The sequence below is a fragment of the Mirounga angustirostris genome, unplaced genomic scaffold, assembly GCF_029215605.1.
Source record: "Mirounga angustirostris isolate CCGP_5_RB_7025 unplaced genomic scaffold, mMirAng1.0.hap1 SCAF_10, whole genome shotgun sequence".
In the NCBI taxonomy this organism is placed as follows: domain Eukaryota; kingdom Metazoa; phylum Chordata; class Mammalia; order Carnivora; family Phocidae; genus Mirounga; species Mirounga angustirostris.
This window is the reverse complement of record NW_026991718.1, coordinates 79,555,962-79,581,682: the sequence shown is the minus strand read 5'-3', so window position 1 is coordinate 79,581,682 and position 25,721 is coordinate 79,555,962. Positions and strand designations below refer to the sequence as shown.

General features: G+C 44.4%; 1 protein-coding gene across 7 annotated transcripts in view; it reads left to right on the top strand.

Moving 5' to 3' along the window:
• Nucleotides 1-25,721, top strand: part of TBC1D8 (TBC1 domain family member 8) — a 99,254-nt gene that overhangs the window by 28,061 nt on the left and 45,472 nt on the right. For 3 of the 7 annotated variants that reach the window (XR_010405737.1, XM_045885191.3, XM_045885190.3), the window contains exon 2: nt 9,842-9,997. The exons of 1 other annotated variant lie outside the window; for it this stretch is intronic. Coding sequence is in view for 5 of the 6 variants with exons in the window: in XM_045885191.3 (XP_045741147.1) it covers nt 9,842-9,997 (156 nt within the window). In the remaining variant the exon portion in view is untranslated. Of the gene's footprint in view, nt 1-9,841; nt 9,998-22,594; nt 22,759-25,721 lie in introns of those variants that run through there. 3 more of the 7 variants (XM_045885193.3, XM_045885192.3, XM_045885194.3) reach the window with 2 other exon arrangements.

Genomic DNA, 25,721 nt, shown 5'->3' with positions numbered 1-25,721 from the left:
GATGAAACAGGCGGATTCATCCCTTTTAAGCCTTGTTTGCAGTTTTATAGCCTCCCAGGGGGCTCTTTCCAGGCGAGGAGCTGGAATCCAGCAAAGTACTGTTTTTCATTTTGAACTTGGGTCTATGGAAATGTCTTGCTTCACTGACCCTTTTGACTCTCCTATTGATTTCCATTTTGCAAAGGAGGTACTATTGCCTTACCTTATTTATTTATTTTTCTGCAATCCTTGAATGCCTCTAAGCTCCATTTCCTGCCTTTAAGTGTGTACGGGGCCATTAAACACCAGTGTGGTTGGCGAGTCGGAGGCAGAATTGTGACTTTAACAGCATGCAGTGCTATCAGGCAGCAGGCTGCATTTAATGAAATTTGGCTAGTCAACTTGTTTATGCACCACATATGAGTCTTGTTGACCAAGTTTAGCAACCTTTCTGTAACTGTTTCAGAGCACGAAGGGACAGTTCTTTGGACTTCATGCTCAGCCTTGTTTTTCACTTCCAATCTTCAATATCCCCGATGTGGGAACGGAGAAGTCTTTATCTGTGACTAGTTAGAAAGGAGGCCAAAAGGGCATATACCAAGGGTTATTGTCAGGTGGCAAGATGTGAGATAAATGTTGTTCTTTGTGGTTTTCTGTAGTTCAAAATGTGTATTTATTTTGTAATCAAGAAAAAAAGAACAGATCGCTTTAGAAGGGTAAATTGAGACTAAACTTTATTATTTTAGGGAAGATTTTTGGAAAAGATATATTTTTTAAAGACTTTATTTATTTATTAGAGAGAGGGGGAGAGAGAGAATGAGCAGGGGGAGGGGCAGAGGGAGAGGGAGAAGCAGACTCCGCACTGAGCAGGGAGCCCCACGAGGGGGCTCGATCCCACCAAAGGCAGAGGCTTAACTGATTGAGCCACCTAGGCACCCCTGGAAAAGATTCTCTTTATAACTGGTTCTCTTAATGTGATTTTGGGAGTGTAGGTAATAATGCCTGCTGGGCTTGTTAAACACAGGATGTCAAAGGTGATAAATTATTACTTCTCAAACAGGAAGTCTACTGTAAAAGTCCACAGGTACCAGAGTATACCAGGCTGTTTAAAGACTTGACCCAAGCAGATAGTTTCTCAACAAAATCGAGAGTTCAGAGATGTTTTGCAGAAGGATTTTGATTCTTCTGAAGCAGCAGAAACTGGCAAGGGAGTATAGCTGCTGCTCTTACATTTGATTGGACCAGGGTCAGTGTAACATGACTTTTTGACTTGTTTTTCTAGGCTTCGTGGATTAGGGGATAGTTCTAGTCTTCATTGGTTAGGGGTTACTGGAATCTAAGGAGGAAGGTTTGGGATTAAAATGAGTGGCAGTACCTTAAAAGAGAAGGAAATCCTGCCATTTTCAACCATGTGGATAAACCTCGAGGACATTATGCTAAGTGAAATAAGCCAGTCACAGAAGGACAAATGCTACATAATACCACCTATATGATATGATGAATCTAAAATAGTGAGACCCATGGAAGCAGAGAATGGAATGGTGGTTGCCAGGGGCCAGGGGGAGCAGAGAACGGGGAGGAATGAGTCAGAGGGTACCAAGTTTCAGTTATACAAGATGAGCATGTCCTAGAGATCCACTATACAGCATAATGCCTATAGTTAACAATCTTGTACACTTAAATGTTTGCTAAGAGGGTAGATCTTATGTTAGATGTTCTTATCACAATGTTACATATTAATAAGAGGGTGGGAGGAAACTTTTGGAGGCGATGGGCATGTTTATGGCGTAGATTGTGGTGATGGTTTCATGGGTGTATACTTACCTTCAAACTCATATATTATGTATACCTTTTTGTATGTCAAAAAAAAAAAGAGGGTGACAGATACCTGAAAAGGGCTGACAGAATGGGAAGGGCAGGTCAGCATGGGGCTAAAACCATCAGGATGATTCGATAGCCTTTGGGAGGGACCAAAAATGATCTTTCGGTGTCCAGGGAAGAGCTTTGGGCAACCCTGGATTGTGGTGGGCTTGGAAATATAGAGGTGGAGCAGGCATCCATTCTTCCCAGATGCCCCTGGCGGCCAGCATCTCATTTGGAGATGGTATCAGGTCTTAAAGTCAACCTCTTTGTTGATTCTTGTTTTTTTTGCCCCTTACCTTTCATTTTATAGCCTTGAATCATTCCTGCACTGTAAGAATTTAATCCTAATTGCCTTACATAACCCATCGTGCCAGAAGACCAGATAAATGGCCGGTCAAGTGGATGAAAATGCTGGGGAATTTTCAAGATAGTGTTCATTATATCCATAGGCAACATGTGTCTGTTAAGGCAGGGCAGTCACTGTGTTTGGCTCTCATGATGGTGTTTTGTGCAGGATTCTTGTTGTCATGCACTTTGAACATTACGTCACCCCTCTCGGAGGTTCACTATGACAGGATCCTTATGTTCATCTGAGCCAAAGCAGGCGGCTTGGTCCCCATCCAAGGATTATTTATGGAGCCACTAGAAGAACGTGTCAGGGTTCAGCAGTGTGGACACAGAGCACGTTTATGTTCAAATGCATTAATGATTCATCACTTGGGGAATAGAGTTAGGAAAAGTTGTTTTTGTATTTACTTTAGGAGCCCAACTGTGGACATTTGACCATTAGAATTGTCATGCTTTTTTTAAAGAATTGTGGTAAAATACACATAACATTAGCCATCTCAACTATTTTTTTTTAAAGATTTTATTTATTTATTAGAGAAAGAGAACAGGGGGAGGGGTAGAGGGAAAGAGAATCTTAAGCAGACTCCGCGCAGAGCTCCATCTCATGACCCTGAGATCATGACCTGAGCTGAAATCAGGAGTCAGACGCTTAACCAACTGAGCCACCCACGCGCCCCTCAACTGTTTTTAAGCGTACAGTTCATATTGTTATGCAGCCATGGCCACTGTCTGTCTCTGGAGCTCTTTTCATCTTGAAAAACTGAAACTCTGTTCCCAGTGAAGAAGTTTCACAGCCCTTGAGTGAAGGCAAAAAGAATTCTCTCTCTCTTGAGTCCAGCGTGAACAGGACAGTCAGTCTGCATTGTAACTCCTCCTGGCTGATTAGAGGTAGCCGCCGTACCGGCCATCCTGTCTTGGTTTCCTGGGAAGGTAAAGGGTCATTATGTGGCTGTCCTTGTTCCCGTGTATCTGGGATGCAACGTGCAGGTGGGGGCCTGGTGCCTGCCCGTCCTGTTGTCGCGAGCCAGGGCCAGAATCCCAACCTTGTGGTGCCCTTGAAGCTGTCCTCTCTGGACCTTCACTTGCTCAGACTCATGTTGTGGATTTGGCAGGCTCATCCTGTCCCTGTGATGGGCACATGGCTGCTGGGTTATCCACTTAGTTATAAAGCCGAGCTCCTCCGGGGTCCGGTGCTAGAGCTTCCTGTATGATTCAGTTACCCTGTGGCTTTGCCCACCGATCGACTGTACTCTGAAAATAGCGGGAATCATATGGAACACACACTAAGAGGTATACTGAATTATATAAAATGCTTTGTAAAAAAAAAAACAACCACTCGGAGTCTAGTAATTTGGATTATGAATTTTACTTAGAATAGGTAGAGCTCTCGTGTTGAGAATGCAAATATCCCCAACATTTATCTTCTTTTTTCGAAGATAGTAGAGAGGACTTCGTGTGATCTTTTAGGTTATTTATTACTTTTCACAAATAAAAGTTTTTTCCTTTATCCCGGTTCTTTATTTGCTTTTCCACCTAAGTCTCCAAAACAGCGCTAGCAGCCAAACCAAACAGCCCTAACGTGAAGTCAGAACTCTAGACCAACTTAGCGTCCCACCTGGACTATGGTGCTGAACTACGGTGCTGTGGGTGTACGTCACATTGATGGCTTGTGTGTAATGATGAGAAGCTCTTTCTTGGAGTAAAAGAATTTTTTTGTCCTGGGGCTGCTGAGGTCTATTCTAAGCCCAACACCATTAGGAAGACCTACTTTCTTCAGTGCAGGGGGGAAAAATAGGCTGCTCTCTGTTTTTTGACTTTCCTTAAAATGCTTTCCACGGGGGCTGGGTGTTGCTGTGTTTTAAATGAGTTTTACTACGCTAGGGTGCTCTTGCTGGTAAGAGCAGAGCACTTTGCCCCTGCTGCCTGTGGTTAAGGCCCAGGCCCCACACAGAGGTTATACAAACCAGCAGGCAGTGGGCAGGCTTCTCCAAGTGTCCCTGTCTGTCCCATGTCAGTAGCGGCCCTTTCGTCTTAAACTTGGTACCGCCCGTGTGCATGAAACGCAGCCAGAATGAAAGGACTGCAGCATTATCACTTAGAAGCAAATTATTCATAGGCCCCTTTTGGGCCCTAATTATAAAACTTGTCACTCGACATCTATCTCAGCCAGAGTTGTTATTCTAATAGCCTAAAAATAGGAGAGTTGCACTCCCTGAGCCGCCAGGAAGGTTTTCCTGTAGAGCCAGACAAGCCATATGGAGCTGCCGCAGAAGGCAGACCAGAATACTCCATGGGGGCTACCCTGCATCTGGGGGGATTCGTTCGTGGAGACAGAGCAGACTTCGCCAGTCGGGGCTTGGGAGAGCCAAGTCAGTCTGAATGGAGTGAGAAGTATGGGTTTGTGGATGATGGAGCATTTCTGAAAATCATTGTTGCCCTGTCTTAGATAGCCCTAGAGCAGGGGGAGAGGAGGCCTGCTCTGGAGCTGGAACTGGCAAGGGCCAGTGGTCCCTACAGCTCAGAGCCTTAGCGTCTCCATCCCTCCCTCCAGAGGTGGCTAAAGGATTAATGATAAAACGGACACCATTATGGACAATTTCAGTATTTTTTCTTTTCGATGAGCCTGAGCCTGGCAAATAAATATTGCCTCAAAGACATCCGTGTGAGTTGTCTTCAGCTTCCTTATAAAAAGACAGGAAGTAGGGCTGTGTACCTTGTTAGCAGTTATGTGTAAACATTTTGCCATATATTTGCTTTATTGATATGTAAGTAAATATATTTTTCTCTTTGACCCATTTGAAATTTGTGGACATCATAACCCTATTTTCTCATGACTTTGATTTCTTTGCCACGCTCACCTTTTTCCTTCACCATTGAGCAGAAATTTAAGGTTATATTTTTCTTCCTGATGTTTCATTTCTCATTTTGGTTTTCCTGCTGAGAACTCTCACTGACCTGCCTCCCACTTGTGCATCTTCTCTGCCATCTTGGCCCCTTGTCTGCTATTTCTCTTGTGTTTGTGCTCTGGTTTACCCCGGATTCAGAGCCTGTCTGTTCCTGGGGCTCCTGAAGGTACAGTCTGCATTTGTGCAGATGTGGGGGGCCCTTGTCTGCAGGTGGACGCTGACTGTCCTGACTCCCCTTGTCACTTTTTAAAAAACTGAATTCTATTTTTTTAAAAAAGATTTATTTATTAATTTGAGAGAGAGAGAGAGAGAGAGAAGCAGATTCCCTACTGAGCAGGGAGCCCATGTGGGACTCGATCCCAGGACACTGGGATCACGACCTGACCTGAGGGCAGACGCTTAACCGACTGAGCCACCCAGGCGCCCCACTAAACTCTATTTTTTACAACAGTTTTAGATTGACAGAAACATTGTGAAGGTAGTATAGGGAGTTCTCTTATACCCCACACCCAGTTTCTCCTATTATTGACGTTTTAGTGTGGCGTATTTATTACAATGAACGAGCTGATATTGGTGGATTATGGTGGTGGGCAGAATAGACTCAAGCCTGTGAATGTTAGGTTCCGTGGCAAAGGGGAATGAAGGGTGCAGGTGGAGTTGGGTTGCTGATCAGCGGACCTTAATATAGGGAGATGAGCTTGAACTATACAGCGGGGCTCAATGTGATCACAGGGGTCTTTAAAGCTGGAAGAAGAACTCATCGTGGTGTTGTTGGCTCTGAAGATGAAGGAAGGGGCTGGGACCCACTAAAGGGAGCTGGGAAAGAGAAGCAAAGGGATTCTCACCTGGAGCCTCCAGAACGGAACGTACCTGTTGACACCATGATTTTAGCTCAGTGAGATCTGTATCAGACCTCCGACCTACAGGACTGTGAGATAATAAGTTTGTTTTGTTTCAGGCTCTTGTGTTGCTGGTTACTTGTCAGAGCAGCGGTAGAAAACGAGCACAGTGATGGTTCACCGAAGTCCATGTTTTATTCAGATTTCGCTGGCCTTTTTCTGCTCCAGGGTCCCTCTCAGGATACCGCTTCACCTGCAGTTGTCATCTTGGCTGTGACCGTTTCTCAGACTTGTTTTTAATGACTTTGATGGTTCTGAGAGTACTGGCCAGGCATCTCTTCTGTGTCATGCATGAGGCTCCTTTGCTCATGTTTGCTTTGTCTCTTCAGACTGTGTTTTCTGGCCTTCGGCATGCTTTGTAATTGTTTCTGAAAGCCAGACAGGATGTGTGGAGTACTAAGAACTGAAGAAATAGTTCTTTACTGTGAGTTTTATGGGCTTCTGACCAGGACTTGGGCTGTGTTTGTGTGTTGTAGCGACAGGAGCCTGAGGTTCTCAGATTCCTCAGGTGTCCTTGCTTTGGTCTGTCTTTGGGCTTCCTTAAGAACGAACTCCAGGGCGCTGGCTAGCTCAGTCAGTAGAGCATGTGACTTTTTTTTTTTAAGATTTAATTTATTTATTTTGTGGGGGGCAGGAGAGAGCACACGTGCGCGTGCCAGGAGGGAGGGGGAGAGGGAGAGAATCTTCAGCGGACTCCACGCTGACCATGGACCTTGAGGGGGCGCTCCATCTCATGACCCCGAGATCATGACCTGAGCTGAAACTAGGAGTCTGCACTTAACTGACTGAGCCACCCAGGCGCCCCAGAGCGGAGGACTCTTGATCTCAGAGTCATGAGTTTAATCCCCATGTTGGGCATAGAGCTCATTTAAACCCAAAAAGCCCGAACTCCTCACATGGACTCTGAGTCTTTCAGCTCTTCCAGCTGTCATGCCGGAGTCTGTTGATATGGTGGTAAAGTATGGGGAGAAGAAGCGCCCTATAAATCTTATCAGAGAGTCTCGGTCTTTCAGTGGGTCTGTGTCCCTGGAATGTGTCCTTGACAATGTTTCTTGGACGCTTCTCTCCCCCACCCCCCACTTAGGTGAGACTGGAAGACTGGAGCAGGTTGGAGTCAGAGAAGCACCCTTCGCCCAGCTGGGGTAAGGTTCTGGAAAAGTCTTTCCCCTGGAGAGCAGGCCTGTGTTATGGAGAATGCTCTGAGGACACCGTACTGTGAGGACTCTTCCCTTGCCCCTGGGCGAGCATGCGGGGGGTTTTCCTGGCTCTTCATAATGAGAACCTAGTGGTAAAAACTGTATGGGTTTGGGGCCCCCTAAGACTGTGGCCATCAGGAGTTTCTGACTTTCCTGCTAGTCCACACTCAGACCCCACCAATTTGTCAAAACCACCGCTGAAGTGTTCCTACCAGTTTATGGCCCCAGCGGCTTCTGCTTCAGGTGAGCAGATCTTGGCTGTGACTTTGGATTGTCCCTTCTCTCCAGAGATCTGGGTTATGATTTTGACCTGTGACCTTAGTTCTCTGATGGGCCCCAGAAAACTACTGATTGTGAGTTTGCTCAGCTTCTCGTTGTTAGGATGGGCGTGAGGACTTCAAATTCTTTACAGGGTGGAGCTGAAGCTAGAAGTCCCTTTTTTACTTCATTGCTGCCCTCCCCACCTTCCCGCCCCTGAAGTTCGGTACCAGGTTGGTTGTGTTGGTATAAAACATCCTGACCATTACAAAAGCTCCTGGGTTTTGAAGAGAAAAAAAAATCATTCTTTCCAGTCAAAAAGACTGCTTCTGTGTTGTGTTGATGCTAAGTTATTTCCCACCCTTCTCACTTCCTTCTTGTGTTGCTCAGGTTTGTCTTATTAGCAAACTAGATGCTGATTCTACAACTGATCTCAAATTGGGAAGTGCTAAGTCTGCATGTGGGATGGGTGAGGTTTTTAGCACCTTTCTAGTGTCCACCCACTTCCCTGTCATTCACCCCCTCCAGGCTTTGACAGACAAACATGTTTTATCAATCTTGTACAAATGCATCTTTAACTTTACCCTGCCTCCTCCTTCCCCGCCTGTGCCTTTAATCACAGAGCCCCCCTAAGCAGCTGTGCTTGTTCTGTGTTAAAGTAGCAGTCCCTTAATCCACCTGACAGCTTTCAGCCCTGCTCAATTATCTGTAAGTTGAGAGCAAGGCAGTAAGGGGGCAAAAATTCTGAGCAGTTTAAGGAACAATTGCTATAAAAACTCATGTACCCTTCCTTCTTCCCCTCAAGCCATTAAGTGGGACAGATCAAGGTGATTGTATGGGTGGGGTGGATGGGCAGTTGGAGCCTGAATAGGGTGCAGAGGGCATCCGTCAGAAAGGGGACTTCGGTAGCAACAGGAGGATTGATCAGATAAGTAAATACATTAGGAATAATGGAAGCCAGGTTCCTTGGTGTTGGAGAAGAGAGTTGCAAATGTGGAAAGAAACTGGAACGAACAATATGGTATGGGATCGCCATTGGAGGTACTGGTGTGAACTCAGTTTTTATGTATAAAATCAGTGTAAAAATAAAAATGTTAATGTGTACTTGTATATACATATGTAAACACATATATACCCATACATATATGCGTATACATACATATCTGTCCACTGAAAGGCTCTGGGAGCAAGCACCCCCCAGAGCAGTAAATGTGCCTGGCTCCCAGATCTTGGCTTTTAAATACCATCCTTCACTAAATGAACCAGGACTTCTCGGAGAAGTGGCTGATTCCAGGGCTAGAGCAGGAAAAATGCAGGATGAACTGGGATTATTTGATCATGCCAGAAAGTAGAAGGAATAATGGGGACATGTCCAAAGGACACAGAAGCCAGCTTGAAGGGGCTCCCACTGGCCAAGTCAGAGACCATGTGAACATCAAAATAATCGTAATGCTAGATTGGATAAAGTGGGAAAACACGAAACCATACTGATAGCAGTAAAGGAGTTGAACATTTAATGAGGAACGTAGTTTCAAAGTCCTTCACAGAATACTTGTTAATTACAAAGGGAAAAAGGAGTTAACTTTACAGTGCAGAAGCTTGGCACTCTTACCAGTAATGGGACGATCTGAAATCATCTGCCACCTGGCGTGTGGGGGCGTGTGTTTCTGTGGATTCATGATGATATTCATTACAACAGAATGATAAACCTTTACTTTGTATGCTTTATGGTCTGTGAAGGACTTCAGTTTATTATTTGCTTCTCACAGTCCCCTTCTGGAGTAGGCAGGGATTATTCATCTGCCTTTGAGATGATGATATAATAATAACGGTACTTCTTACACCCAGGCAATAAATAGTCTAAGACCTTTTGAATGTTGCATACGTTAATTCTCAAAATTACCCTATGAGGTGGGTATACTGTGATTGTTCCATTTTACAAATGAGACCAAGGCACGGAGAGGTTAAGTAACTTGCCCGATGTCACACAGCTTGAGAACTGGGGAGCTGGGACTTGAGTCAGGCATTCCGACTACAGATCCCCAGCTCTTATGTACGGAGTCATGTTGCCTCTGTAATGGAGACACCGAGGAAAGCAAACAGGTTAGGTGACTTGTCCAGGGCCCCTTGTTCACTTGGTCATTGGATTCTGCAAATCTGTACTTAAGTGCCTGTTAATGTGAGGCCCTGTTCCAGATGTTGGGTGACTGGTACTAGGCAGCCAGAGTCCTGGGGCTCACGGAGCTCAGGCTCTTGAGAGGTGAGTTGAAGACCTGGACCCAAGCCTGCTGCCTTCTGGTGTCGAGTTTAGACACCAGCTGAGCTGTGCGCAGGGAGTGGGCAGCTGGTCAGTCCCCGTGCTCAGAGGTGCGCTTTCTTTTTTCTTTTGAAGGTCGCCTGGTAGGTGCTCTGGATGCAGTGCTGGATTCCAATGCACGGGTCGCTCCATTTCGAATTCTGCTTCAAGTGCCTGGGTCCCAGGTTTATTCTCCCATAGCATGTGGTGAGTTACTGAGTGGATCAGACGTTTACTGGGCCATAGCCACTGGTGAGTTTTGTTCCGGTTGGAATATTCCAAACCTTAAGGTCTAAGCATGCTGAGTATCTGCATGTTGGTGAAGCTTGAAGGTAACTCCTTTTAGAAACTCATCTGCTTTTATGAGCTCTTTTTGTTTGTTTGTTTGTTTTTCAGCCATTGAAAGCACATAAAGGCTACAAGCTTGGGCACCTTAGCTTGGGCATGCCAGGCTTTCGTGTGGTGTGTTATTCCAGGGTGCTCTCTCATTGACTATGAATGGAGCCCTTTTCTCTTTAATTTTGTTTCTGACCTAACGAGTGTTTTCTTGGGTGTGTGCCCCTACGGTAATGGGACAGGGGAAGAGTTTGAGGCTTCTGTATGGCTCAGGGCAGTCTTCACCCCCTTGCCCCACATTTATGCTGCATCACTAGACTGCTGTGCCCCACAGGAATTTGGAAATCCCCTCATCCTCTTCATCTGGGGTTTCAGTCCTCCTACAGTGATGCTCTCCCTGCCCTGCCAGCATCGCTGGGGCTAGGGATCGTCACATCTGAGGAGCCCCTTCTATTCAAACACAAGAAGATGTGTCTTTTTAACTACACAAGTCATAAATGTTCACCTTCCAGAAGTTAAGTTGGTAAGTGAGAAGGACAAGGAGCTCTTCCATACCCCCTTCTCAGTGCTCATCACTCTTTTGTGTACATGTGCTAATATACGTAGAAGCTTCTAGTTTTGTTTTTTCTCTGAACACTTTACTCGCTACCATAAATTTCCAACATCACCGCACATTCTTTAATACTGGATTTTTTTTTTCCTGGAACAATATAGAAAAGTACAGAGAAGAAAATTTTTACCACATCCACCATCATATTCTAAGCATTGCTAACATCTAGATCGATACATTTTTGTTTCCCCCGGTCTGTTGTGTTTTGTACTAGTTAAGACAAATTCTTCTGTATTTGTATAAAATCATAAAAATGATGCACATTCAATCTAATCCATCAACACTTGACAAGTACGAAGAAGAAAATGTCTGTCACCCCACATCCTAGCCACCCAAAGTAACCTCTGGTCACCCTGGCTTCACCTCATCAAGACCACTTTATACTGCAATTAGGGCAGGGGCAATGATAGTAGACAGAAGTACCTTTGTGAAAATGCAACCCTGCTATTTTGTAATAAAATAGTTACAATGCTAATAATTGACAGTGGTATTTTGTAACAAAAGTATTAAGTTTTACTTGATCTCAGTAAACGAGAAGCTGAAGTAATGAGAAGCAGAGTTCAAAAATAAATGTTTCCTTAACACGAGAGCTTATTTTCTAAAAGGTTCATCGAAGGTTAAGGGAAGAGATTTGTGAAAGCATCACAGGGTTAGGATTGCGGCTTTTTGAAGAGGTGTTGCAATTCTGACCGTGTGCGTTCACTCCCCAGCCTAGAGGACAAGGATGCCAGCATTCTTATTCTTCCCCCCTTCCTCTCCAGTTTCTCATTTAAAAACATGTTGTTATTAACTTCATGTTGTACTTTTCATTCTGTCCGTCACGATGCTGTCCATCATTCTTTGGTTCTGTCCTCTATTTAGATTGACATAATGCTTCTACTCAGGTATGGCTTTCCTAATACAGAACCTTTAATTTTGGCTCATCTCTCTCTCTCTCTTTTTTTCTTTTTTTAAGTAGACTCCATGCCCAGGGAGCCCAACATGGGGCTTGAACTCATGATCCTGAGATCAAAACCTGAGCTGAGATCAAGAGTCGGATGCCCAACTGACTGAGCCACCCAGGTGCCCCAATTTTGGCTCATCTCTTAATTGCCTAGATTCCTGTTTTCTTCTCCCAGTAATGTCTCACATTTACAGTTGTCTGTCACTTGCTTTTGGACTTGAGTGACACCTTGGCTGGGTATGATAGTCTCTGGCCATCCAGAGCATAGTGGCCATTGCTCCAGGGTCTTCCTGTATTTATCGAGGCAATGGGAGAAATCTCAGGGTGGCCTTTTTTTTCCCTTCCTTTTTACCCCCTGGTGGGTGATGTGCTCTTTGTGCCTATAACCGTCTGTATCTTTGAGGTTAAGTAGTTTAGTAACTTGGTTGTGATCTGTTACTGCCTTGAGCACATTGTGTTAAATTTTTCTGGAATTCAGTGTGTTCTTTCAGTATGCAGATTGATTCCTTTAACCACTTCAGGAAATTTTCTTGTTCTCTATGTGTATTTTTAAAAATGCGTCTAGTGTTCCATTTATCGGAATCCCCGCCTCAAGACTCTTTCTGTTGGATAACTGTTGTCTGCTTTTTATTCTTGTTTTTATCTATCTCTTCAACTAGCATCCTGTATGCTGTTCGTAATCCTTTCCTCTGAGTGAATAATTCCGTTTTCAGCCGTGTATCCCACACTTTGTTGCTTTAACTTACTCATTTGGCTGTTTTTATTTTATTTAATTAATTAGTTAATGTAGAGAGGGAGAGACGCATGAGCCGGGGCGGGGGCAGAAGGAGAGAGAGAATCTCAAGCAGACTCCATGCTGAGCGTGGAGCCTGATGTGGGGCTTGATCCCACAACCCCGAGATCATGACCTGAGCTGAAATCAAGAAATCGGAGGCTCAACCGACTGAGCCACCCAGGCGCCTCTCCTTTGGCTGTGTTTTGATCATTTTCTTGGGTGTCTCCTCTCCATTTCCTCTGTTGTTTCATCTTCTCATCTTTGCACTCTTGTTTTCCTGAGTTCATGTTCTTGCTGTCTTGAGCATGAAGCATTTGTGAGAATTTCCCTTTCCTCCTCGAGGCTTCCATTTTTCTTCTAGGACACAGTCCCTGTCTTTTGAACACCTTGTGCTCCTCTGTTTATCCTCTTTTGCTGCCAGCTGTTGGCTTGGTTGCTATGCTGTTCCTCTGCACCCCACTCATGCTTGGACATGGGCCTCTAGGACTGACCCTATGGCATTTGCGTAGGAGGACTTTCAGATTAGTATTTCGGGGACAGAGTGGAGAGGACAGGTGTGCTGCTGGGTGGATGTGGGGTGTGTGAGGCAGCAAGACCCTGTTCCTTTCTCCGGTTTCTCTCTGGTTTCTCTGCTGTCACTCTGCCCCGGGTCAAACAGTGGGTCTTACTCTGGCTTTGGGGCTTTTGATGGGAACATCTGGAGTTTTGTCTCCTCACTAGATTAGTTTCTGGGGAGTCTGCAGAGCGGGGACCCTGCTCAGTTCCTGAATCTGTGTGGCCGGGGAGGTCTACAGTATCCGCTCGGGGCTCCTGGAGCACTTTCAGACCACAGCGAGCTTATGGCTGCGCCGCATTCAACGTTATGGCCGTAGCCTAATTTACTCATCCAGTCCTTTATTAGATACTTACTTGGTTCTGATTTTTCAGTATTTTAAAAACCTAAATGAACATCCATACACTTAAACATTTCAGGATTCTTCTCAATCCCCAAAGTCCATTCATGTGAAATGTTGGGTGCCTGCCATGTACCAGACACGTGCTTGGTGTCAGGGTTTCCTGGGTGAGTGTGTGAGGGGTAGTCTCCCTCGACCGGGCTTCGCAGGGCCCCAGGGAATCCAGAGAGCAACCCAGAAGTAGCAGGTAGAGCTGGAACGAGGATTAGGAAAGTAAGAGGCGGCAAGAGCCTTGACCAGCACACAGTAAGGAAGTTCTGCAGCAGGGGGATGTACTTCCTAAGGCCATCTGTCCGTATATTGCCAAACTGCATGCCATAAAGGTTGCAGCAGCTTAAATTTGCTTCTTCCCGCCCCCCCACCCTCCACCCTGGCAGTGTAGTCCTGAGCAGGTTGAATTCCTAGAATATTCTTTCTCTTGAGCCAGGATCTGCTTCCTTAATTTCCACTTGGCTGAGTATTTGCCTTGGACCTGACCCATGGCAGGTCTACGGATGCTTCACGTTCTTCTGCTGTATTACCCACAGAGGGTCCCCTGTGGAAGCAGTGGTTCTTTCCAGCGCTGCTTTTCTTGGGTTAGGGAAGAGAGAACAGGGAGGGCATTTGTGTCTTGGGCTTGTGGTATTGATTGAGATACTTAGACCTCTCCTGGGAGTTACTTGGGCATCCTGCACTGTGATATTGACTCACCGTATTTAATATTGTATTGTGCCTTAAGCATTGAGAAAGGATCCCTGCCCAGGGTTTTAAGTCTTAGATAAAGCACAAACAAGAACTGTAGGAAGGGCCTGGGCGGCACCAGGACGTGGGCAGGAACAGGAAGAGTGGCCTGCAAGAACGATTTATATCTTCATTTGATTTTAGCTGTTTGCACAGCAGTGCGGGGAGACTATAGGAGAGCTTTTGAGAGGAATTTTGTTTTTCTTCTTTTTTTTTTTTCTGTTTGTTTTTAAGCAGAGGTGCAAGAGCCAGGTAGATAATTCCCTGGGTGAACAATATTATTTGGCAGCGGATCTGTGGATGATTGCAGTTAGAAAGGGATAAGTGATAAGTTGCTATTATTTTTTGACTTACATGGACCAGGGAATCTGAAAGCTTTATAAAGCTCACTGGCCTCAGTGGTTAAAAGACGCAAGGTGAGAAAGTGGTGAGGACTTGTGTAGGAGAGGGGTATGGAGGACTGTGCCCTGCCTTTCAGTTTGGCGCTCAGATGCCCCCTCCGAGAGACCCCACCCCTGCCCACACCCCCCTCCAACTGCTTCCCCCACTCTGCTGGTAGAGCCCCTCCAGCACTTACCACTGCTGTCACTTTTTCTTTTTGTTTGCCTTCCAATGAAGATAAAAATTTTCTCAGGGTCCTGCTCACCGCTAACCCGCCAGCATCCAGGATAGGGCCTGGTGTTTAGCAAATAGTAGGCGTGCAAATAAACCAGAGTGGTCAAGTATGGACTCCTGCTTCAGGTATGAGTAGGTAGTCTGTTGGTCAAAGAAGGTAATGGGCTCAGCACTTAAGTCTCCTGTCTGTAAGGAGTGGGAGGTGGGTCATGCAATTGCAAATAAGACCTCTTGGCCCTTTCTGAGAAGCCAGGGCAGAGATATTCCATGGCTGGGTGAGGCCCTGGGTCAGGAGCTCTGTAAGGAGCAACTGGGACCACTGAGCAGTAGAAAAACTTGCAAAATGGGGATCTTGCTTTCTTTAACCACCCCCAAACCATTTTTTATTGTGGTAAAATATATATAACCTAAAATTTGCCATCTCCACCGATTTTAAGTGTGTAGTTCAGTGGCATTAAGTACATTCACTCTGCTGTGCAACCATCACCACATCCAGCTCCAGAGATTTTTCACTTGCACAAACTGAATTCTGTGCCCACTATGCACTAAGTCCCTGTTCCTTCCTGCCCGGCCCCTGGCAGCCACCATTCTGCTTCCTGTCTCTATGGATTTCACTTTAGGAATGTCAATGAAGTGGAATTGTACAGTATTTGTCCTTTTGTGGCCGGCGTACTGTCTGTCCTCAGGGTTCGTCTGTGTTGTAACAGGTGTCAGAATTCATTCTTTTTAAGGCTGAGTAACCTATTGCACATCTACTTTCCCTTTGAAATCAGATATAATGATCAGCACATGAGGAGAAACCAAGGACATGTTATCACATGGAGAGTCACATCCCCGGAGCCAATTCCTGGTCTGGGCTGGGAAAGGAGGGAAGAGAGGAGTCGTCCAGGGCTCCAGCCTGGGGTGGGGGTGGGGGGTGGGCTTCTGACTGCATTGACACCTAACATGAAGGGCTCTTAGGAGCCCTGGAGGAGCAAGGAGACTTTGTTGGGGTTTCTCTTCTGATGTCTCAGCCTGTGCTTTGTTCCACAGTTGAAAAGCCCAGGCTGTGAGTTACTGATCTGTCGTTTCATGTTCCTGTTTAGGCGACTCTCTGTGCTGTTGCTGTGTTATAGACACATACGTTATTCTTTACTGCGACGCTGAACACTGAGTTAGTTGTTGTCTCTGCCTTGTTTTTGGGAAGTAGAAGAAACCCAGGTGAGACTCTGGATTATCTGCGTCAGTCGTTCCAGGAGTTAAACTGATTATGTAAGAATTGGACTCCTTTTAACATTGATTAATTGAGCTATGGGGCGGATTGTCTTTTCTGGTTACTGAAAGAGGACTTGATTGCCTTGCTTAGAGACAGCCAGGGTGGAACATGGCCAGGATAGCAGGAACTTTCCGAGGAACTTGTCAAACCTCTGTACAGGCCATCTTTTAATATGGTCTTCACAGATCATGATCTTCACAGATCTGAATTTGGACTCCAAAGTGCCCAAGTTCTTTTGTGACTGTGACAAGATAAGTGCAGAGTTTTAATCTTCTTAGCAAGGTCTCGTCCCGTGGTTTTGAGTGAAATGAGGGAGAGCAGGAAAACGGGGAGAAAGCAAGCAAGTAGGTGAGCATGACAATGCCATGATACCACCTTACACCAGTAGAGTGCAGAGAATTTCAAGCAGATCTGAGGGAGATACCCACCTGGATGGGCAGAGGCATACCTGTATCTCGGGAGGCGGTAAATGTGTAGTTTGAATAAAAAGCTTAGTTAATATTTTCAATTTGGAAAACGAAGAAAATACACGGCTTTGGAATTTCCAAGGTCCTTAAAGGAAGCCGTAGTAGTTCCGCTAACGAAAATGTGTGGCATAGGTTTTTTAAAAATTAAGAATCACAGGAGTTAGGCTTTCCAGCTTAAAAAATACTTTTCTTTTGCACAGACTTTCGTCATTTGTTCCCCTCAACAACATACATGTAGGCATGGTTACTGACTTGGGAGAGAGAGGAAGCAAGGCGTAAGTTGCTTTGTAACTTGCCAGGGCCACATCTTGCGTCAGGAGTGCCTCACTGGTGGCTCAGGCACAGGTCCTTCTAGAACATTCTCAGTGTTCTTTCTGATTTCTTTCTTATCTCTGCCCTTGACCACGGCTGGCATTTTGGTTTCTCGTATTCTGCACCACTGTTTGCTTTGTCTTCGGAGAGAGAATTTTATTATGGGAGGAAATGTTCCAGGGTGGATCAGATTAGTGTCTTGGTGAACTTTGTGCCAGGCCAGCAAAGGAAGTGCCGGCCAGATCTTTTTTCCAGAACAGAACTCACTGTGCACTTCAAGGAAAATCTGGGAGGCAGCCCTGCAGGAGGAAAGTTAGAACTTGTTTCTGGGTGCACACTCTGAGGCCACTCAGCGTGAGTTGGCGCATTTGCCTTTGGTTGCTTGGGATTTCCTTGAACGACACTAGCTGGCATTTTCCATGAGGGATTTACACTTGGTAATGGCTGAGCTGTGCTGTGGTTAATGCTTCTTTTCAGTCGGGGAGGGCGTGTCACCAGGCTCCTACTGTTTTAAACAATTTTGCTTATGCTCAAATAATTAAACTCCCCAGAGATGTTCGTCCATTAGGGATGTTGCTTATAATTATTTTAAAAAGCAGGCAACGCCTGAGTGTAGCTTTTAGACATAGTAAATTTGAAGGTCAAAAGTGCTATTTAAAAAACACTTTTTAGGGGCGCCTGGGTGGCTCAGTCGTTAAGCGTCTGCCTTCGGCTCAGGTCATGATCCCAGGGTTCTGGGATCGAGCCCCACATCGGGCTCCCTGCTCAGCGGGAAGCCTGCTTCTCCCTCTCCCTCTGCTCCCCCTGCTTGTGTTCCCTCTCTCGCTGTGTCTCTCTGTCAAATAAATAAATAAAATCTGAAAAAACAAACAGAAAAACACTTTTTAACCCGGGTAGATACATGCATGCCCCATGGTCTGTGTTCTCCAGGTAGCCACAGCCCCCGCCCTCTGTTGCAACAGGCCCCCTTTCTCCCTCTTGAGACAATTCTTCTGCCTGAAGTGTCTCCTTACTTAAATCCTGATTTGTCATTTGACATACTTCGGAATAAATATGCCCCGTATAAAATCTAAAGGCGTGAAGCTGGGAATCTGACGTTTCTCCGGCTTCCTCCATGTGACCTAACATCTGCGCAGAGCACGACCTGTTGCAAAAAAGAAAGCAGCTGGAGGGGATCTTGGCAGACATCTGGTTTCACCCCTTCTGTTTTAGTAGGTGCGGGGAGACTGACTGAGGCATATGGGTTTCAAACTAAGATGACTTTGGTGAATGACTTTTTGTTAGACGGTTCCTTGATGATCAAAACCGAAGGCCGAGCGTCAGAACCGAAGGCTCCGGACTCGCTGTGGCGCTGGGAGCCCTCCTCCTCCCCAAGGCTTTGCCCCTGGGTGTGTTGTCCTACTCCCCTCACACTGCTTTCTTGCCACTGAAGCTGTCTGTGGCGCAGGGGGCTCGCTTCATTGTGGGCTCCTGCCCTGGCTTCTCGGACCTTCCCTGGAACCTGACGCTGGCAGTGATCCTGATTGAAAAATTAATAAGGAAATGCAGGGAGTGTGAAATCCTTCATCCTCGTCTCTTGCTCTGCTTTCACAGGTTCTTACAAAGTATTTTACAAAGTGTTCCTCCAAGGTGTGGAGGTCAGTTTATCCAAGTTGATGACTTTATTTGCTAACAAGGGCTTTTAAAGTGTTTTTCATTATGAAGATTTTCAGACCTACTCCAGAGTAGTGAGGACAGTGTAATTGCATCTTCCAGGCCCGTGGACATTGGGATCAGGAAGCAGGTGCCTTTGGATCATGGTTTTTGCCTACTTTGCTTTATCTCTTACTCTCTGTGCTTTCTCCTCACCCACTGATTTATTTTTTTGTTTTAAAGATTTTATATATTTATTTGTCAGAGACAGAGAGGAGAAGCAAGGGGGAGCTGTAGTCAGAGGGAGAAGCAGACTCCCCGCTGAGCAGGGACCCGACACGGGACTTGATCCCAGGACCCTGGGATCATGACCTGAGCCGAAGGCAGACGCTTAACGACTGAGCCACCCAGGCGCCCCTTGATTTAACATTTTTAAAAAAGGAAAACTCTTTTATAATTCTTTAATCAAACCTATAAAATCTATAAACAAGGTCTGTGTAGAGAAGCCTTTCATTGCTACCTGCTCCTTGCCTCCTTCCCTCTGCCATAGGGAAACCTCTCTTTTTCTAGCTTAGCTTTCTCCTGTTTTGTTTTACAAATATACTCTACATTCTTGCACCCTCTTTTACAAAGGTCACATTTATTCTGTTCTATGCCTTGCCTTTGTTCACTTAGGGACATATCCTGGAAATCATTCCACATCAGAGAGTTGATATTATCTTCTCTTTTGTTTTGTCTTTCATTATGTAGAAGTACCATAGTTTATTCAACCTGTTCTCTACTGATGGACATTTTTTTTTTAAAGATTTTATTTATTTATTTGATAGAGAGCACAGGTAGGCAGAGCTGCAGGCAGAGGGAGAGGGAGAAGCAGGCTCCCCGCTGAGCAGAGAGCCCAATGTGGGGCTCGATCCCAGGACTCTGGGATCAAGACCTGAGCCGAAGGCAGATGCTTAACGACTGAGCCACCCAGGCGCCCCTTGATTTAACATTTTTAAAAAAGGAAAACTCTTTTATAATTCTTTAATCAAACCTGTAAAATCTATAAACAAGGTCTGTGTAGAGAAGCCTTTCATTGCTACCTGCTCCTTGCCTCCTTCCCTCTGCCATAGGGAAACCTCTCTTTTTCTAGCTTAGCTTTCTCCTGTTTTGTTTTACAAATATATTCTACATTCTTGCACCCTCTTTTACAAAGGTCACATTTATTCTGTTCTATGCCTTGCCTTTGTTCACTTAGGGACATATCCTGGAAATCATTCCACATCAGAGAGTTGATATTATCTTCTCTTTTGTTTTGTCTTTCATTATGTAGAAGTACCATAGTTTATTCAACCTGTTCTCTACTGATGGACATTTTTTTTTTTTAAAGATTTTATTTATTTATTTGATGGAGAGCACAGGTAGGCAGAGCTGCAGGCAGAGGGAGAGGGAGAAGCAGGCTCCCCGCTGAGCAGAGAGCCCAATGTGGGGCTCGATCCCAGGACTCTGGGATCAAGACCTGAGCCAAAGGCAGACGCTTAACGACTGAGCCACCCAGGGGCCCCTACTGGTGGACATCTGTGGTGTTTTCATCCCTGGCCATGCCTCAGTGAATAACCTGGTGAATAAATAATTTTGTGCCTATATTGCTGAATCATTGGGATAGATTACCCTTTCAATCCTGAAATCCCAACTCTAGTAAATGAATATGAAGCTTTGTTAGATATTACTAAATGTCCCTTCCTCCACTGGGTTTGTACCACTGGAAAAAATTGCCATCAGCAATGGATGAAAGTACCGGTTTTCCCAGATTTGTCATCAGATCTGTTGTCAAACTTGTGGATTTCCGCCAACCTTATAGGTGTTTCTGCAGTGGTTCTCGTTTGCGGTCCTTGTATTATGAGGAAGTCGAGCATCTTTCGTGTTTAAGGGCTGTTTTCAGAAACTCCTTGTTCTTAACCCTTTGCTTCATTTTTTCTTCGGTGGTTCTTTTCTTCCCTTCAATTTTTAGGCATTGTCTAAATACTAGGAATATTAGTCCTTTGAGCAATGAAATTAAAAAGCTCTTTTTCCTGTTTGTTATGTCCTTCAGTGGCTTTGCTTTTGGTGTGTTTTACCTTGCAAAGGTTTTTTAATGTAGTGGGATTTAGAATGCCTTTCTTTTATACTTCATGATTTTGAGGCATGCTTAGGAAGGTTTTATTATTCCCAAGTTATACAGGAATTTACTCCTTTTCTTCAACTACCTGTAAATTAGCTTTTTTCTATTAATACTTTTAGAGCTGTTCTTCTATGTCTTCTGGCTTGCATTGTTTCTGACAAATCTATCATTCTTTGTTGCTCTATAATTATTGTCTTTTTTCTTCATCACCGGCTTTCAACAGTTTGATTAGATGTGCATTTATGTGATTTTCTTGATGCTTTTTCTGCTTGGAGTTTGTTGAGATTCTTGGATCTGTGTGTTTATAGTGTTCATCAAACTTTAAAAAAAATTAGCTATTTCTTCAAATATATACATATTTTTTCTGTTCTCTGTTTCTTGCCCCACCCCTCCGCTTTCCCCCTGGGACTCCAATTAGTAGGCTGCTTGCTGCTCTTCCATAGCTCACTGATGTTCTGTTATTTTTCTTGTTGTTAATCCTTTTTCTTCTGCTTTTCTTTTTTTAAATTTATTTTTAAAGATTTTATTTATTTATTTGAGAGAGAGAATGAAAGAGAGCACAAGAAGGGGGAGGATTAGAGGGAGAAGCAGAATCCCTGCTGAGCGGGGAGCCCAATGCGGGGCTCGATCCTGGGACTCGATCCTGGCACTCCAGGATCATGACCTGAGCCGAAGGCAGTTGCTTAACCGACTGAGCCACCCAGGCGCCCCTCTTCTGCTTTTCATTTTAGTTTTTAATCACTGTGTCTAAGTTCCCTACTTTTTTTTTTCCTGCAATACTTAAATTAAATTTAATAGTAAATTTAATTACTTTTAGTAATTTAGTACTTTAGTAATTTACTTAAAGTAAATTAAATTACTTTTAATCCCATCCAGTGTATTTCTGAGTTCAGACACTGTTTCTCCATCCCTCAAAGTTTGGTTTGGATCTTTTTCTATATCTTTAATTTGGTGTCTCACCATCCTCATGCTTTCCTCTACTTTTTGAACTTGGAGTATATTTATAATACCTGTTTTGTGTCCTTGTCTGCTGATTAGTTTATCTGTGTCCTTTCTGGTTCTGTTTCTATTGATTTTTTTTTTTTCCTTTTGGTTAACGGTCAGATTTTCCTACACCTTTGTTTCTAATTCTGAGCAGTGTTTCTAATGGCACTAATACAAGGACATTTTAATGACTATTTTAATTATAAATTGAAAATCTATTTTACTTTCAGTGTCAGGAAGGTTGAGTTTTTCATTTATTGCAAATACTTTTAGGGACTCAGTATTTTAATTTGAAGGCAGAAAAGGTCAAGGAAATTATGCGAAAATGTTTAAAACTTCATTTCTTAAACAATATAGGGAGAGGTTCATGGCTAAAAATATGGTCAGTCGTGCTGATGGGATACTGATACTGAGCTTTCACAGGTCCCTGTGAAGATACTGCTTTAGGCATGGATCAGATGTTAGAGTGTCCACGGGAAGAGTGTGTGGTTTCTGAAAATGGAAGGCTTTGGTTCAACGCTCTTCCCTGCTCATTTGTGATTTTTACTCAGATTCTTTGCCTCTGAGTTACTCTGTCTAGGATGAGTGTTGTGTGAAATTTAGAAATGACACTCTGCCTTGGCAGTATTGCTTTTAATTAGCCCCTGGGTGGTCTGTATGGCTTTCAGTCCAGGCATTTGATGGTAGACATGGAGTGTTTGGATGGAGGAGAAATGTACTGTTTGAAGGAAACAGAGCCAAACTACACACACGGAATGTCCATTCACTGTAAATTAGGATTTAGGTAGCTGGGGGAAGGCCCTTAATTTGGTTGGATAGTTATTAAGCAGAAAGAAACCGTTGCTTTTGAAAACTGAAGCCTGGATCAAGTTATTTATGGCTGTGTGCGTGCAGAAGCTGTAGGTATAGACAATGAGATGCTTGTTCTATTTCCTGAAAATAACTCTGGGGGAAACCTTGGCGAATAAATACTGTGCGTGAGCTTAAAAGTGACTCAGCTCTTGGGAGCAGCCTGCCCAGCTCCCCAGGCTCCTATCTCCCTCATGCGTTAGGATAGAGCGAGGCCTTTAGTAGCCAGGAGAACGGCCCTTGAGCTTGGCTCTTCTCTGCCCTTTTTCTTACCCAGAAAATAATACCACCTACCTTGTGCTATTTTTATTAAGATAGACAATATCAAGTGTATGACATATCTAACAAAATGCCAGGGAACATGCCAAGAATTCAGAAGACAGCCTGGGTCTGCCACCTCTGCGTGTTCTGCCTTAGAGCCGGTAATTTAGAAATCGTCACTGTTGGTGGTTCTGTGGTTAATTGGGGTTTCTAGGACTGTATTTTAGTTTTGCATAGGTATTTATAAATCTGATTTGACTTCTTGTGTGGGTAATGTTTAAGATCCTCTGAACTTTGATTTTCTTAGGAAATAGAAGTCTTATTCTGCAACAGTAGAAATCTTATTTTGCCTCAATAAAACAAGGTATAATTTTGCCAATTGGATTTCTGTTAAAATCCACAGTGTTCCTATAAACTTTGGTTTTAAACAGCTCTGTTGGCCAGCTAGAGCTGCCATAACAAAATACCACCGACTAGGTGGCTTAAGTCAATATTTATCTGCTCACTGTTCCGGAGGCTGAAAGTACACAGTCCAGGTGCTTCTGGCAAGGTTGGTTGCTCCTGAGGCCCCTCTCCTTGTCTTACAGAAGGCCTCCTTCTCCCTGTGTCCTCACATGGAGCATTCCTGGTGTCTCTTCCTCCTCCTCTTCTTCTTCCGCTTCTTCTTCTTCTTCCTCCTCCTCCTCCTCTTCTTCCTCCTCCTCTCCTCCTCCTCTTTTTCAATTTATTTTTTAGAGAGTGCGTCAGGGGTAGGGGCAGAGGGAGAGGGAGAGAGAAAATCTAAGCAGACTCCACGCTGAGCACAGACCCCAACTCAGGACTCTATCTCACCACCGGGAGACCATGACCTGAGCCGAAACCAAGGAAACCAAGAGTCAGATACTAACCAACTGCGCCACCCAGGTGCCCATTTCCTCCTCTTAAAAGGGCACTAGTCCTCTCAGATCTGGGCGCCACCTTTATGACCTCATTTAACCTTATTACTCCTTCAAGGCCCTGTCTCCAGGTCATATGGTCATATTGGGGGTTAGAGCTTAGGCAGATGCGTTTGTGGGAAGGACACACTTCAGTCCATGACAGTAGCTGTCCTCTGTCTTGGTTTTGGAAGGCCCACAGCAGAAACAGTGAGAATAGTGTTATGCTGGTAATCTGTAGCCTTTTTATCATTCCATCCCTTCGATGGGTGACATGTCCTCCTGTTCTTATTTTCTCTTTACGTTTCTCACCACTTGTATGTCCGTAATATGGTGGCTTTCCAACGTTTTTTGAGCATGACCCACAGACAGAAAAATATTTATGTGTGTGTGCTTACCTCTAACAAATATTGTACAAGTCAGTGGTTGGCCTTATAAAGTGCCATGTCTTTTCTTTTTCATTTTTTAAAAAGCTGTCTTCTGATGGGCTACTTCATGTAATTTGGGAAACCTGGTTACAGCTTAGGTTTAGAACTTTGATGTGTGAGATCTGTTGGGTGACTTTCCTTTTTAGTCTTTTGGGGCTGAGGACATGCAGTTGGTTTGCACTGATTTACGGTATTTTGGAAGTCTATCATAAGACTTCCCTGCAGAGGAAATTATAGTTTGGAAAATTTCCCTGCCATTTGGCAACTTTCGTAGGAAATAGAAGACGGTAGGGTGGAAAAGTTTCATCATATTGATTGTCTTGGCTGGGAGAGACATACAGCTATGTCTTATATTCAGGAACGGGGCAGATAGTAATGAAATCTAACTGTGGCTCAATGACAGATTTTTATATGTGTGCCTATTTTCTCTCTCAAGGTGTAGGCTTGGTTTTGTTTTAGAATTACCTTTCCCTGACATAAGCTCCTCCCCATAAGTAGAAGAATCTTTTAAAGAATAAAAGCCTAAATTTTTGATGGCTTTGTTTCAAGTCTTCATTCCATGTGATAGACTGTGTTGGGGCTTGTTTATAGTTTTATTCCTGGTATCTGTGGTTATCAGAGGAAGATGACCTACATGTTTAGCTGTTAACAATGAACTGTGCTGGCCCTGTGAGCTTAATAGGATAGATGAAAACCTGTTTCATGTCATCCAGAAGGATGCACTCAGGAAATTGGAATTGCTCTAAGTACAAACACAAAATGACTTTTTTTTTTTTAGTGTCAAGCCATAGAAAGTAATGGACCTAAGGATTATGTAAATGTTACTTTGAAATTGAAATGCAGCTTATTACAGGAGGACCCCAGGGTACTTCAAGGTTGTAGAGAATGAGTTCATACCCTGCTTTTGCCTTTCCTTCAATACGTATGACCTTGGAGAAGTGTTTGAGCCTCCATTTCCTCATTCAGAAGTCTTCATTACACAGCAGTGAGCTAGTCCCTGGAATAGAAAGGTTACAAAGGCGAGTGAGTCTTCTCCCTTCTCCTGTTCTTCCTCATTCTGCCAAGTTTTTTTTTTTTTTTAATAGGAAGTCATGAAAACATACTCAAGGGGCGCTTGGGTGTCTCAGTCAGTTGAGTGTCTGACTCTTGATTTCGGCTCAGGTCATGGTCTCGGTCGTGGGGTTGTGGGATTGAGCCCTGTGGAGGCTCCACGCTCAGCGGAGAGTTTGCGTCAGGTTCTCCCTCTCCCCCTCTCTCTCTGCTCCCCACCCCCTGCTCACAGGCTTTCTCTCTCTCAAATAAATAAATTTTTTTTTCAAAGACTTTATTTATTTATTTATTTGAGAGAGAGAGAGAGAGAAACAGCATGAGAAGGGATACGGTCAGAGGGAGAAGCAGGCTCCCCGCTGAGCTGGGAGCCCGATGTGGGACTCGATCCCAGGACTCCAGGATCATGACCTGAGCCGAAGGCAGTCGCTTAACCAACTGAGCCACCCAGGCACCCCTCAAATAAATAAATCTTTAAAAAAAATACTCAAAAAGATGGATGACCAGTGAGGATAATTTTTCCCATTTATTCTTTGTCTTAAATAATCTGAGCAGTTGGTTTTATTATGATAAATAATAAAGTACAAAGATCTAGAAAGAGTAAACCTTAAAGAGAAGGGCAGAGGTCCAGGCATCCCTAAGGCTCCTGCACATGTAGATTGGCTTTAGTGAAGACCCAAGGACTCTCTTGAGACAGTGTGATGTGCTGTCCGCCCACTAGGAAGAACCTATTGC